Raw genomic sequence first — 14,083 nt, 5'->3', positions numbered from 1 at the left:
AAAAAAGTAAACTCATTTACTTTTATAACAGCCCCACCGCTGTTATTCTCTGAAACCTGTGAAATCTTAAGAACTTCTTTGGGGACAGAGGGGTGTCCAAGTACAGGGCGGTGTGCCATACAGACCGTCACGGTGTAACACAAGCAGAAGGTTCTCCTCTGACACCTTCCATGGGGAAAGATCCACCTCTGCTTGTCAGTCTGGCAGCTTTTGCCAAAGCAGCTGCAGTTCTTCATACCTTGAGAAACTCCAGGTTGATGTATGGAAGCCCACACGTCCTCAGCTCCATCTCAAGAGGGGTCAGCGTAGTCAGAAGCTGCAGGGGAATGATTGACCCAAGTCCAGCACGCACTGCAGTCATGCACTCTGGAGTCTGCAGCTCACGCATCCTCAAGCTCCTGATTGCAGTTGCATAAACATCCTTGTTCTCCCATCTGTAAGGGCAGAGATTCGAGACAAGAAAGGAGAGTGCTTAGGAACCCACCTGCGCTACCCCCGAACCGTTACTTACAGGAGGGTTTTATGGGGAGGTTGTTTTTGAATAACTGACTCTGAGCATTTAGTTATTTACATTCTGATGCCTCCCAATTCAAGTCCACTTCAGCTTTCTCCTCCTCTCTCACACTCATGTCACCCATTTCTCACAGGCCCTGTAACTGTGGGAGTTTACTCAAGCCAGCAGGCAGTCGATAAGCACTGCTCCTCAACCATCTATTTCTTACAGAACAAAAAACAAGTAGTGCCAGAGATCCCAAGTTCCTGCCAACAAATGTGAAGTTTTCCCAGCTTGTTCTAGCCTTCAGCTGGTTACAAAAGCTTCTTGGGAGAGCTTGGCTCTTGGAAAACTATTCCAGAGATGCTTTTCTTGCACGTAACCCACTGCAACATCCTGCCAAGGAAGCTGTTACTCACCCCACTGGAACGTGCCTGCCTCTGGGACAAAGCTCCACTTCTTCCCCTGTCATGGTCAGGTAGGTGAATTTGCAGCATGGCTTATTAGGGCAGTCAGGGCTCTCTGTCGCTAGATGCTGCGAAGCAATTTCTGCACACAGAGCTTCCAGTTCAGTCTCATCATTTATCTACCACAAAACACAAGAACAGCACCTGATGACCAACATGTCACAGCATCTCATCCCTGTGAGTCAGGCAAGGCATCACCACGGTGTACGAAGTGCATTGATTATATCACCTGGAGACATCACGGACACCAACAGGCAGTAACTGCTTTGGTAGTTACTGTCTGGTTTAGTGGTGTAGTTTCAGCAAACATTTCAGAAGCCTTCATCCCACTGCACCTGGCAGCACATGAGATTGGCTTGGAAAAACCTCTCACCAGGATGTAAAATCCTGCACACACAAAATAAACACTTTGTGACCCTGCTCAATGACTACTAGCAACGAAGTTGACTGTTACCAGTCAGTAAACGTAGCTGCTGTTAGAACACAGTGCTTATGGGCGAAGCCCTGAAGAAGAGAATAAAATTGCTTACGTTTTCAAATTTTTTTACATAGTTGTAGGTGAGGATGTCAGCTTCCTGGAGATCAACATCAGGATCCAGTGGCTCTCCTACCAGGGTCTTCCAGAATGAGGGCAGGAGGTCAAGTGGCAGGGGAACATCTGCTCGTATTGCAATACCCAAAAGCTGCCCAAAGAAGTGAAATAGCTGCTCCTCTGCATAGGTTATAGGGCTTGGCGTCAAAATGTACTTCCCCTTTAGGGAAAAAATAAAAAGTGAGTATACAAACCAACATTTAACAATTGATGTTACCCTGCAGGTCCACAAATTAACGTGATTGTGAAAATACTGATTTGAACAAGATGAATACCACTGAATTGTCTGAGAGAGAATTTGCTCAATTGGAAGGGACCTTAAAGATCATCTAACTCCACCCCCCTGCCATGGACAGGGATGCCACCGACTAGATCACGTTGGCCAAGGCCCCATTCAACCTGGCCTCGAACACACGCATTCACGGAAGGGAAGGCAACTTCTTGTCTTGCACTGAGACACCACACCTTGTTCTTATTGACTGCAGAGCTTGGGCACAGCAGGAGAAGGGAGAGCGAGGAGCTCTGCAACTCTTTACAAACTTGCCAAAGGAAGTGACGGAAAGATCCACCTGCAAGAGAGAGGCAAAATAATGAAGTGAAATAATGAAATCATGTTTCAAACCTTAGATTACATGCTTAACCTCTCTGACTGCACAGACACGTGGCTTAAACAATGGTGGCGTAGATGCCAGCCCTGCCAGCCTATTATTCATGCCCAAGTTCACATTTTAATAGTTTAATTACATGCAAAGATATTCATTGAATTGCCTCCTGCTGAATCCCTAAATGCTGCTTTGTCTTCCAGCACTCTATGTGTAAGACTAGCACGAACACTTGTTACACCAGTTGGCCTCCAGATGGAATTCATAACTTGATTAGAAGATGACGGGTGCTATCTTCATAACAACAGGGTCCTGCAGGCAGTGTGTTTCCCCAGCTAAAAGCAGTGAGGCAATGTATTAGAAGTCATAAATACTAAGCCATGGAAGCAGCATTCATCTCTTCAGAGATATTGTCAGTAACAACCATGGACCTTCAAAAGAAAATTCCCCTTGAGAGAAGGCATCAGGTGGCCCTTTGTTCAGTAATAGGTACCAAAAGTTTGCAAAGTTGCATGCTCACACAATTCCCTGTTTTATTAAATAAAAGATGAAAATAAACCGGCTTGCTTAATTACTGGAAGTTGGTTTTTTTTCCCTTTTTTTCCATCTGCAGGACTAAAAACACCATAAAGGTAATGCTGCTCCTTAAAGTTAAGGAGCCACATTCTGGTAGAAACTGGGGTTCCACTTGGAGTAAATTCTCACAACTGTTCCCAATGTCACCCACGCTGGTAACTCTTTAATCCCGACTTACTTGTACCATGAACCTCCTCCCCTGTGAACCGAATGTTGAAAGCATACGTAGGGTCTCCACCACTGGCGAGTTTAACACAGAGCTGCGAGGATGGCACGCAGGCGAGCTGTCTTGCTGCCTGACAGAAATAGGAATTTTCTGAAGAACGGATCTCCCCTATTGAAAAACAAATAAAAGATAAAATCCTCATACTCAGGGTATTTTGCATTAGCAACGTATCTGAGCTTTGTTAAGACAGATTTGACATGCTACACTGGATTAAAATGACTTTTGAGGAGGATAAACGTTTCCCATACCTCCAACTATTTCCAGGGGATCCAGGGTGATTTCTGGGGCCGCATGATCTGCAGTTCTTTGGACAGTGGCATTCAGCACTCTGTTCATTACAGTTACTTTTGTATCATAAAAGATTAAACCTACATAAAGAAATGCATATTCCAATTAATTCAATTTTAATCCACCCTTCTACAATCTTGTTTTCTGAAAATCTTCAGTAGCCAATGATCTTCATTAGGTAGATAAGAAATGGCTAATACACATTTTCAAATTTATTTGGAAGTATTTGCTACTGATGCTTACTAGAAGAAGTGCACTGGATTAGGGCACTGATGAACACAACTCTACTGTTATATAAATAGATCCTAGCAGCTCCACCAGAAATTCTGTTAATCAGAAACACTGCCAAATAGCTTTCAGAAATCAGAGATGTTTTGACAGTAATACTGGAGGAAATGAAACAAGATAAAAAGTAATGCTGTCACATTGTCTTTATGGAGAGCCCAGATTTTTTGGGGAAAAGAACTCTGATGAACACTCCTCACTTCTCCATACTAGGTTCCCAAGCTTTTTTTTTTTTAGCTGGGCCAAAACAAAAGCCTTTGCACGCTAACAGCTTTGGTGAATTCTGTATCTTCTCCATTTTCAGATTAACACAAACTATAGCAAGTTCTTGCAAGAATCATCCCCCCTACACCACTTCCCACCTTTAAAAACACAAAACCAATAAAAAACTAAGAAGTACCCTTGGGTTAATGCCATTTTGGACATGTGACAGCTTATCAGGCTAAGAATACGGCCAATAAGCCAGCATTAGTGCACCAAAATCACCATCTTGCGTTCCCTCTCCCCTCCATATTGTCATTTCTGTCACACATTTACATGCATTAAAGTTTTTTTGCAAAATATATTAAGTTGTTCAACATGGTGCATAGCACAGCCTTTCAGGCAACTGCCATTCTCCCTGAGAAACTGACCTTTGGCCTCTTGCAGCAACGCAGCAATACTGTTACTGTACATCTCGGTCTGCCGAAGCTCCACCAGCGGTAAGAAGAATGTCTCTAACGTTGTATTGAGAGACTGCAGCAGTGCAAACCGTAGGCGTAGACTTTCAACGGGAACATCTGAAGTGGGAAAAATTCGGTCAGAGATAAAGACTTCCCCTACCTGCTGGAACGCCCGTCCTCCCAGTGGATTCAGTCCAGGAGCCACAGAAGCTTCCTTCGAGAGCAGCCCCTCCTGACCCCTGCACATCAACAAGAGGGCTGGCAACACAAGAACAGCAGTGAACCATGACTTCCCTTCCTGGATGTTAAACTCCTGGGTATCTAAGTCCACTGTGTCTCATCATCATAAAATTTGCATTCATGTAGAAATGCTCTTAAAAGCAACTTCATGCTTCGAACAGATTTAGGTGACTAAAGTCTCCCTAGGTCCAGAATTGAAATCCAACCTTTTTTTCCTCCTTCAAGCTAAACTCAGATATCTTCCTGTAATAGCCTGGGAGGTATGCTTGGAGAGCACAGAACAGCTGCAGTGCATTTCTAGGGACCTGGACTCAGTGTTCCCCATAGCTCATAGTCTGCATCTCCAAAGGAATGTCCCAGCTGTCTGGGACAAAAGCACCAAAGCAAAAGGTCAGTTGTAACCCTGTGTTCAGTCACTTCAAGCTTGGAATCTCTCTCTGCTCAGTAAACAGACCCGAGAAAACTAATCTTTCGTGTGAAACCAGGGAGCCTGGATATCCCTGGGAGCTTCTCTTCAAAAGATTCAGCAGTTCCAGCAGGTGCCTTTCCTGACAAACCCATAAACAGCATAGGAATAAGAACACAGAACAACAACACTACAAAGCAATTCTAAACGCTATAATCTGTACATACTTAACAGACAGGAAATCCTGGGATCTGCTGCATCAGCTGGATCCAAATAGACTTCATGGGGATGGAGCCGTGCTGGTGTAATCGCAAGGTGGCGACAAAGCCTGTTAATGTACTGAACCAGGGCCACGTCCATCTCCAGAGTCCATTTCCGGGACGCTTTCTGAGCATGTCTCGCATCAATGCAGGCGCACCTGAAACGTAAGAGGCAATACACCTGTTGAAATGCAAAGGCAGTACTGCTTACTAAGAGCATGTTGAGCACAATACCAGGTAGGGTGCTCTACTTCTCTCTCCCTTTTCTTAAGGGGAGCCGTTTTGTTACAAGAATTCCAGTGTGAGAACAAGAACTGATTTATCACCTGCTTTGCCCCAGTATTATTAAATAAGAAAAAAAGAAAAGCATATTAAACTTATCTGCTGCACTAACCACTTCAGGTTTAGAAGGAGATATAGGGAAAGGGAATGGATGCAGTTAGCTTGTGTACTGACACAGGAAGATAAGGAGGACTCATTTAAGGGACTTTTTTCCTGTACAACATTAACAAGGAAGTAACAGTTCCCTCTCTGACATTATTACTGATCCAGTAAGAATGCTGCCAGTTTAAATAAATACCCAACAACAGAACAGAAAGCCATTGCAGAAGGAGACCAGAGACTGCTGCCAGATCAATTTACAATTCTCATTAGCCCCATTTATTATGCAATGTGGAAGTAATAAGGACAGTGTGGCATATCACAGTATCACAGTATCACAGATTTCTAGGCTGGAAGAGACCTCAAGATCATCGAGTCCAACCTCCGACCTAACACTAAGTACTCCACTAAACCATATCGCTAAGCTCTACATCTAAACGTCTTTTAAAGACCTCCAGGGATGGTGACTCCACCACCTCCCTGGGCAGCCCGTTCCAATGCTTAATAACCCTTTCGGTAAAGAAGTACTTCCTAACATCCAACCTAAAACTCCCCTGTCGCAACTTTCGCCCATTCCCCCTCGTCCTGCCACCAGGCACGTAGGAGAACAGACCAACCCCCACCTCTTTACAGCCTCCTTTAAGGTAACTGTAGAGAGCGATAAGGTCGCCCCTGAGCCTCCTCTTCTCCAGGCTGAACAAGCCCAGCTCCCTCAGCCGCTCCTCGTAAGACTTGTTCTCCAGACCCCTCACCAGCTTGGTCGCCCTTCTCTGGACTCGCTCGAGCACGTCCATGTCCTTCCTGTAGCGAGGGGCCCAAAACTGAACACAGTACTCGAGGTGCGGCCTCACCAGGGCCGAGTACAGGGGCACAATCACTTCCCTAGACCTGCTGGCCACACTGCTTCTTATGCAGGCCAGGATGCTGTTGGCCTTCTTGGCCACCTGGGCACACTGCTGGCTCATATTCAGCCGACTATCAACCAATACTCCCAGGTCCCTCTCGGCCAGGCAGCTTTCCAGCCACTCATCTCCCAGCCTGTAGCGCTGCTTGGGGTTGTTGCGCCCCAGGTGCAGGACCCGGCACTTGGCCTTGTTGAACTTCATACAGTTGACCTCAGCCCATCGCTCCAGCCTATCCAGATCGATATGATTTTTTGTTATATGATATATAACATATTTTGTTATATGATATTTTGTGATATGATATTATGTTATATGATCCATATGATTTTTTGTTAGCTTTAGTGTGTACAAGTCAGGAACCTGCACTTTTACATCACAGTGACTCTTTGAACGGATGTTTTAAGAATCTCACCAACAATTTTCTCTACACGTCTTGCAGCCATGCATAGAAGTTTGCTTGTTACTAACACACTGGTTAAAGCTACGTGGAATAGGAACACTTGGGATCAATTTGTTTAAAGCAAGCACAATTAATCAGTATCACCTTTCCATAATGGTTTCCAAAACTTACCGTTCAAAGTGTAGATCATATCCACAGGACAGAATAGCTCTCCACACACTACGGATATCCTGTTTAGATCGGTCAACGACAAATCTGTGAAATCCATCCAGTGTCAAATACTTCTCCTCAGGAACTGGACGTAGAGATACAACCATCAGAGAGTTAATGACTTTCTATAGAGTCTACACACCACACAGGAAAATGATTGGTGTACATGATTGGTGTACAAGACGACTTCCTCCTGGTTTTACCCAGCCCACCATGCCTCACTTCTCAAGTAGTTCTAAACACTGTGCTACTCACAGGTCCAATCTAGCCTGGAATCTAACCCAAGAAAAAAACAACTAAATTAGCCCAATCCAAAACAATTAGAAGCAAAGACAAACCAAATCATTACTTTGTTTAAGCATGCCAATCCAAAATGTATTTTCTTTTTAAGATGTAACACTGTAGAAAAGTTGTATAGGGCTACTACCTTCCTGTTTCTTTGTGGGAGACTTTTCAGGGTCCTTCTCTTCAGGTTTGCTCTTCTCAGGAGATTTTGGCTTTACAGTAGGTTTCTTCTCACTTAAAGCTGTTCGGCTAAGGGACAAAATTAATATTAGAATTAAAGTTTCCCTATGCCTGTTCAAAAAATCCCAAACATTACTCAAATGTCTTTTTCGCTCTCAAAGACACATTTTCCTCTTACAATCAGTACAAGGAAATACAGAGGGAGGGCAAAAAGCCTAGATCCTAAAGAGAAATCAAAAACTGCCAGTAGGCAGAAGACACTAACCTGACACTATTGAGCACAGACTTCTCTTTCGTAGGTGGTTTGGTAACTGGACGCTTGGTGCTCACAACTTTCACTGGATGCTGCTCTTTGCCCGCCTTGTTGTACTTGCTCTTGTCAAATTTCGGCTTGGGCACACCATATTTCCTTAAAATCTTCCAACACAGAAAAACGAATAATTAACTGACACTTTGGAGTTACACAAAAAGATGCTGAAAACAGTTTTCAAAGCACTACCTGAGTAAGCTGGTCCTCCAGCACCTTCTTTGGAGGGCGGACGTTTGTGAAGAACACATGAAGAAGGTTTCCAGGAGTTTGAGAATTTATCTGCTCTTTACTAAGATAGATATCAGCAACCTTAATTGGTTTAGTTGGAGTTAGGCTCAGCATTTGCTCAGAATGGACGCAGCTTTTAAATATTTCTGTGAGGACTTCCCGAGCACCTGGGACCAGTTTTTCACCTAATACAAAAATGCAATAGAGTACAAAATACCGTAGCAACTCTTTAGGATTTGGAACACAAGAAAACATTTTACATTCAGCTGGAATATTACATTACACACCACCTGCTCTGAGAAAAAATCACTTAGAAAAATTCTACTAGCAGATCTGACCTCTCTGCACTTTAATACCCCATTCATAATAGAGAATCGAATGCCTTCTCCTCTTTTGGCCCAATACTGTAATTATTATGAGCGATCAGATAATCTGACACTTGTATATCATAGTGTGAGATATTTGCCTGTATGAAAAACACATACCTTTTATTGACTTATCATTGAAATAGTCTTCTAGTGCTGGGCTCCCCTGTGTGTCAAATAAACTCTGATTTACTGTAGAAACCGTTAAAATCTCTTCAGTTGACATTTCCATCAGTTCATCTTCACCATCCAGACTTGACAAACCAATGAGGTCACTACTGTTAAACAGACTGGCTCGGATTTTCTCTATTTTAGCTCTTGACCTTATCTGTAAAAAAAAAATATCAAAATTAATTAATAGGAATTCTGACAGAACAAATTAACTTTCATTTATATTAGCTTGGATCTTAAGCTTTCTCCCCTCCCCGTGTAAATAACCACTGTTGAATTTTTTACTATTCTTCTACATTAATCACTTGATAAGAGAATTCAGGTTCTACCTAGAAGACATCCCTTCTAAGAACACCTGGCCACTCAAACCATTATGCTGTGATTAATCATGCTCAGCTGAAACAGCTGTTGCTTGGTTCTTAGTCTGGAGACAGCCCTCAGAGATATCAGATAAGGAGCTGAAAGTTTCACAGAGGTAACCTGTTGTTATTTCCAACTCTGCTGTCTTTGCTTTGATTCTCCATTTGGAAAAATATTTACATTAGCACAGACCTTGAATTCTCAGCTACACAGAATTGGGAGCAGGAGCAATAATTTCCTTTGATTCTGAGAATAACCACCACACATCATTGTCAGCGCAGCTACAGACTTGGAGTAGGTTTCAATACGAATATGCTGACAACTTTCCATATGCATTTTATGGTTTATTTCAAAGCTGGTGTCTTTACGTCAATTAATAACTTAAAAATAGCAATTCAAGGTTCTCTCTTTGAATAAGCTGATTTTCTTCTAGAATGGAAACCGATATAATCCCAGACTATGCAAAAATGTCTCTCTCTCAATTCACCAACTATCAGAAATGGCAGTGCTTTGGTAAGCTGCTGATAAATCTGCAGCGTGCTGTTAGTGGAAGAGAAGAGTTCTTGCGCACAGCTGAAAACCTGGAATGACCTGACGTCAATGACAACCACCTACAATGTTTTTAAAAATTAATTTTGAATCACACATCAACAGAATTTATCATCTCTTCTACAGTAACTCTGTAGAGGAATCTGTAGATGGTTTAAAATTTGTGAACACGTAGTCATTAAAGAACTGCCTTGCGGGTCAAACCTATCTCAAAATTAATCTCCAGCAGTGGCCAGCAGCAAATCTTTGAAGAAATTTATATGAAAGAGGAACTGAATAGATCTCCGCCTTTACATATTCTCTCAGCCTCCAGAAACCAGTGGTTAAAACACTTCCTAAGTTGAAGGCTGCAGACTGCCGTGCTTTATAGCTACTGATCTGCACGTCCTCCATGAACTTTATCCCTTATCGGTTCATTTCTCCTCTCGGCCTCCACAACACCTTCTGGCAACGAACTCTGCAACTTGGAACATGGAAGAGTACTTCCTTCTGTTTTAAACTTGCTACTTGCTAAACCCCATGCCCCATCTTCTGATAGATAGCGAGTAAGTCTGTGAATGGTACACAGAAAGCCAGTGGAGAAGAAAACTATGTTCCTCGGTCCTCCTGTCCAAGCTGAGGACTCCCAGTCTCCTTAGTCTTGCATACACACTGACATACCTGTACTCTGCACCTGTGCTGTGCTACACCGTACTAACGGTACCTTCCACTCTCCATCATTCAAGTCACGGCCTCAGTTAAGCAGAAGAACTTTTACAAAAGGAAACATACAACACACTTTTCTTAATAGTCAGATCACGGTGTTATACATAAACCGAAGTTAATACCACTTTTTGCTAAAGACAAACAAGAAAACGAACCCATGACCAAAGAAGTACCCCTCCTGATTGAAGGCTATTACCTCCACCACAGCAAAACCTTTGATTGGCCGTGACAGAAGCGGCTGGTTGTCCAGGGATGTGACTGTGTACATCGATCCGACGTCAGACACAGATGCTGTTTCCACATTATCGAGCGGCTCCCCGAGACTGCCAAGGCTGCCAAGGCTTCCGGTACTGCAGTGTGAAAGATCCAGACTCTCCTGGCTGGAAACAACGTGTGGTTCTAGCAGTCCTGGTGGGATGGCCAGCTCCAGTCCTGCTTGAAACTGGTCAACTGAGATGTCACTAACGGTCCGCGAAATGCCCTGCGAGCTGCAGAGGGAAGCCTGGCTTGTAGACGCTGAAGCACTAACACTCATAGCAGGCGTGACGCTGCTAGAGCTGCTGATATCCAAACTGTCAGCGCTGCTGGAGACGGTTGGCTTTTCCAGTTCAGTTCTGCATTCTCCTCCTTCTGCTTTGTCCTTGATTTTTTTGGGATCCTCTTCTTGCAAAGGGATGTAGATTTCATCCTTGAAGACTCCACCGTGTGCGTTACACGCCTTTCTGATTGCATTTCTGACGGTACTCTCCTCCAAGTGAGTTGGTATTCCAGAAATGACAAGCAAGCGGCTATGAGCTGTCGGACCTACTAGTGCTTGACATGCATCTGCCACAGCATCGTTTGTCACACCCAGCCCCTGTGGATCCTTTTTAGTTAGGTGTCTGAGAATTATAAGCAGAGTCAGTGCTCTATGAAACCATAACATATCCTCAGGCTTGCTTCCTCCTATACTGAGGATTGCAGCGTCTGTTTCAGCTGCTCTGGATGAAGACCGTTTGCCTGAAGATGATGTCTTTTCCCGCTTCATTTTGACTTTTTTCCTCTTTGACAGCAGGCTCGGACTCTGTGGCGTCTGTCCTGGAGAAGACGATGATGAGGAAGAAGAGTCGCTAAGATTTGGTGCGCTTGTTGAAGACATCACGTTAGCTGTTACACTCATATTGATGGGTAAGGTTACTTCTGCTACAGCAAGGCAGACTTCCATCAGAGCATGAAAGTAGGTAGAAAATCTTCCTTGGTCAGATGCTCCAACACCAGAACCACCACATGCATTTCCAGACACCCAATTTTGTGTTTCTTCATCATACAACTTGTGAAGTTCTGACTGCAGGGCCATGAGCATTGCTAGACAGGGATTTAGCTGAAGGGCGATAGAAGATGACAATCCTGCTGGATTTTTTTTCTGCTCCAGATTGTGAATTTTGCGAAGCAACTCAGCCAAGAGATGAAATATCAATTCCTTCACGCATGCTGCCATGTCGGTTGTCCAGAGAAAGTTCCCTGTGTGTAGAAGATAAGGCACTGGAGTCAGCGCTGTTTCAATGGGAGTAGCTTTAATGTTACTGCTACAACTCACATAATAAGAAAAGGTCACCCCAATGGATGTGCGTCAGTTGTAAGAAAACCTGAATGGCTAATTCAAGAAGTACACAGAAACATGAAAATTCAATATAACGGAAGACATCAGAAACACTACTGTCATTTTTCTTTTCTTCCCCTAAAGTCTCCAGCTGAATCAGCACATTATTCGTGTCGTTGTTAAGTAAATACCGCGTTCTCACCTAAAAATTCCACTACTTGTAAGAGAACCGAAGCAGGAATAGTATCCAGTTCATCTTCTGATTTCCCATCTCCATCTTCCAATTTCCAAGTTAACAGCTGTTCTGTGAATGCCATTGCCAGGGGGAACTCAAGGGGAAGAGAATGCAGGACGAGCACAGCTCCAGGAGGAGGAGATACTCCTAAGCAAAAAGGTCAGTGAAAACACCATGACTACAGACACTGCAAAAGTAATACTGTATCTGTTAAGATTATTTTTTGAAGCTAAATTTATGCTAAATAAGAACCTTCCTTACTAAGTAGTGGCAATATAGGAAGTTCCTACAGAGGTAATGATTATATTTGCCTCAATTTTAAGAATACAGTTAAAAATTTTTTAAAATATATTTATTTTTACCTAGTTTGATGTGGACCTTGTCTGTAGGGGTGATCACTGAAGGGTACTGATTGGTTGTCGGGGGAGGTGTTAGGCCTGTGTTGGTTGGAGATGCATCTCGAGGATAACACACTGCTTCGATTAGGTTTAACTGGCCGTTCCTCTTCACTTTATGCCCAAGCCCGTAGACGAGCACTCGAGCCCAAGGAGCTTTATACAGGGAAGAGCTAAGAAAAGAGAAAGAACAATGCAGCTGGAATGTAACTACTAAAAATCCCAACTCAGTCAAGAAGAAACACTGCAATATTTATCCCACCTCCCAGAAAATGACTCTCTGAGAAGAGAAAAATCTGCAAAATGAGCACCTATGTACTCAGGGTTCACAGAGGCTCAGCAGCACGGGCAGCATTACTTTCATCTTGGCCACTCAGCCCCTCGATTACTTACTCTTTGCGGAATCCAGACTGGCTTTCCTTACAGGACACAATTACAAATGCAGCCCCAGGAAAATTAACATCCATATTGACTTTGGATTCTGAAATCGGGAATTCTTCAGCAGGAAACTGTTCAGGTGCAGTCTGTAATGTAACATTTCATAATGAAAGCCCCCAAGCAGCAGCAGCAAACCATCCCCCTCTTTTTCAAATAAAATATAGCACCACAAATAACGATATAGGGTGAAACTGCTTCATTTTAATATGATCCAGTGTATTGCTACTGCTTGTGTTTTCAGTGTGTCCAGTATGATCAGAATAGCAATATAATCCAGAGAAACAATTCGGTGCGACAGACAGTATTATGGAAATTAGAATCACATGTAAACGTTGCTACTAAGGCAGGCCTTGAAAACAACACTGCTCACAAAACTTTACTAAATATTTTACCTGCAAAAAAGAGCAGATCTGTTTAGTAAGGTCTAACAAGCTCTCCTCTCCTTGATGCAGTGTCCGAGTAATGGCTACAGTAAGCCACTCTCTGATGGCCTGCGAATTGCCCTGGTAGAAGAGGTCCGTGGCAGCACAGTTCTGGGAATGTATGCAGTGTTGCAGAGACTGGGCCAAAAGAATAGAACTTGAACTGATTGTTCCATCTGTAATAACAAGTAAAATATGACAAATTTGGAGATCACCTCAAAATGTTTATGCAGCCTGTGAGACAGTGAAAAGAAGTTTTTAAACAAGCTGCTAACTTTCACTCCTGAGCAAGTTCAAACCTCCTCCTCCCAAAGGTCAGCAGGAGAATGCATCCTTCAAAGACCAAACCTACTCCCTGACGCCGTTGCTTCCAGATGGGATAGCCCTCTAAATGCCAGCTGTATTCTTCACCTGCCTTAAACCAGCCCTTAGGGAGGCCTGTCAGACACACACCGAGCTGTACGGGTTCACAGCTGACTCATTTTGTCCCATATACAAAAGCAGGCACATTTCCATTAACTGCGTAAGTACAGCAAGGACAAATGATCAGAAGTGCTTTCTTCCCCACTCATTCTAGATGAGGTGAAAGCAGCTTTATCTGTCCTCAGGCTTTCCCCACATACAGACAGGACTGCTGTTGGGTGGCCCCAAGTGGGTCTCAAACCAACATCCCACTGTTGTTGTTCTGGGAGAAGCTGAAGAAAGTCAAAGTGCAGCGCACAAAGTTGTGGGCAATTCATGAAAACCCCAGTTTGGAAACTGTATGTATTAGCAAGACTTAGACTAAAACTATTTTTAAACCAGGGGGAAAAAAGAAAAGAAAAAGAAAAGCTTGTAAAATTATTCTCCAAGCCATGCAAAGTAATGC

General features: G+C 43.4%; 1 protein-coding gene across 3 annotated transcripts in view; it reads right to left on the bottom strand.

The window, feature by feature from the left end:
- Nucleotides 1–14,083, bottom strand: part of HECTD4 (HECT domain E3 ubiquitin protein ligase 4) — a 73,423-nt gene that overhangs the window by 5,189 nt on the left and 54,151 nt on the right. For all 3 annotated transcript variants that reach the window (XM_080559358.1, XM_080559357.1, XM_080559359.1), the window contains exons 57-74: nt 13,186–13,391; nt 12,749–12,879; nt 12,323–12,528; nt 11,928–12,107; nt 10,343–11,646; nt 8,482–8,689; nt 7,958–8,181; nt 7,724–7,875; nt 7,421–7,527; nt 6,955–7,078; nt 5,065–5,255; nt 4,162–4,308; nt 3,205–3,324; nt 2,909–3,064; nt 2,018–2,121; nt 1,491–1,712; nt 913–1,079; nt 239–434 (exon numbers count right to left, since the gene is read on the bottom strand). In XM_080559358.1, coding sequence (XP_080415484.1) covers nt 239–434; nt 913–1,079; nt 1,491–1,712; nt 2,018–2,121; nt 2,909–3,064; nt 3,205–3,324; nt 4,162–4,308; nt 5,065–5,255; nt 6,955–7,078; nt 7,421–7,527; nt 7,724–7,875; nt 7,958–8,181; nt 8,482–8,689; nt 10,343–11,646; nt 11,928–12,107; nt 12,323–12,528; nt 12,749–12,879; nt 13,186–13,391 — 4,145 coding nt within the window. The remainder of the gene's footprint in view (nt 1–238; nt 435–912; nt 1,080–1,490; nt 1,713–2,017; nt 2,122–2,908; nt 3,065–3,204; nt 3,325–4,161; nt 4,309–5,064; nt 5,256–6,954; nt 7,079–7,420; nt 7,528–7,723; nt 7,876–7,957; nt 8,182–8,481; nt 8,690–10,342; nt 11,647–11,927; nt 12,108–12,322; nt 12,529–12,748; nt 12,880–13,185; nt 13,392–14,083) is intronic.

The sequence above is a fragment of the Anser brachyrhynchus genome, assembly GCF_964034855.1.
Source record: "Anser brachyrhynchus genome assembly, chromosome: 17".
NCBI lineage: Eukaryota > Metazoa > Chordata > Aves > Anseriformes > Anatidae > Anser > Anser brachyrhynchus.
This window is presented reverse-complemented; position numbering and strand designations above follow the sequence as displayed.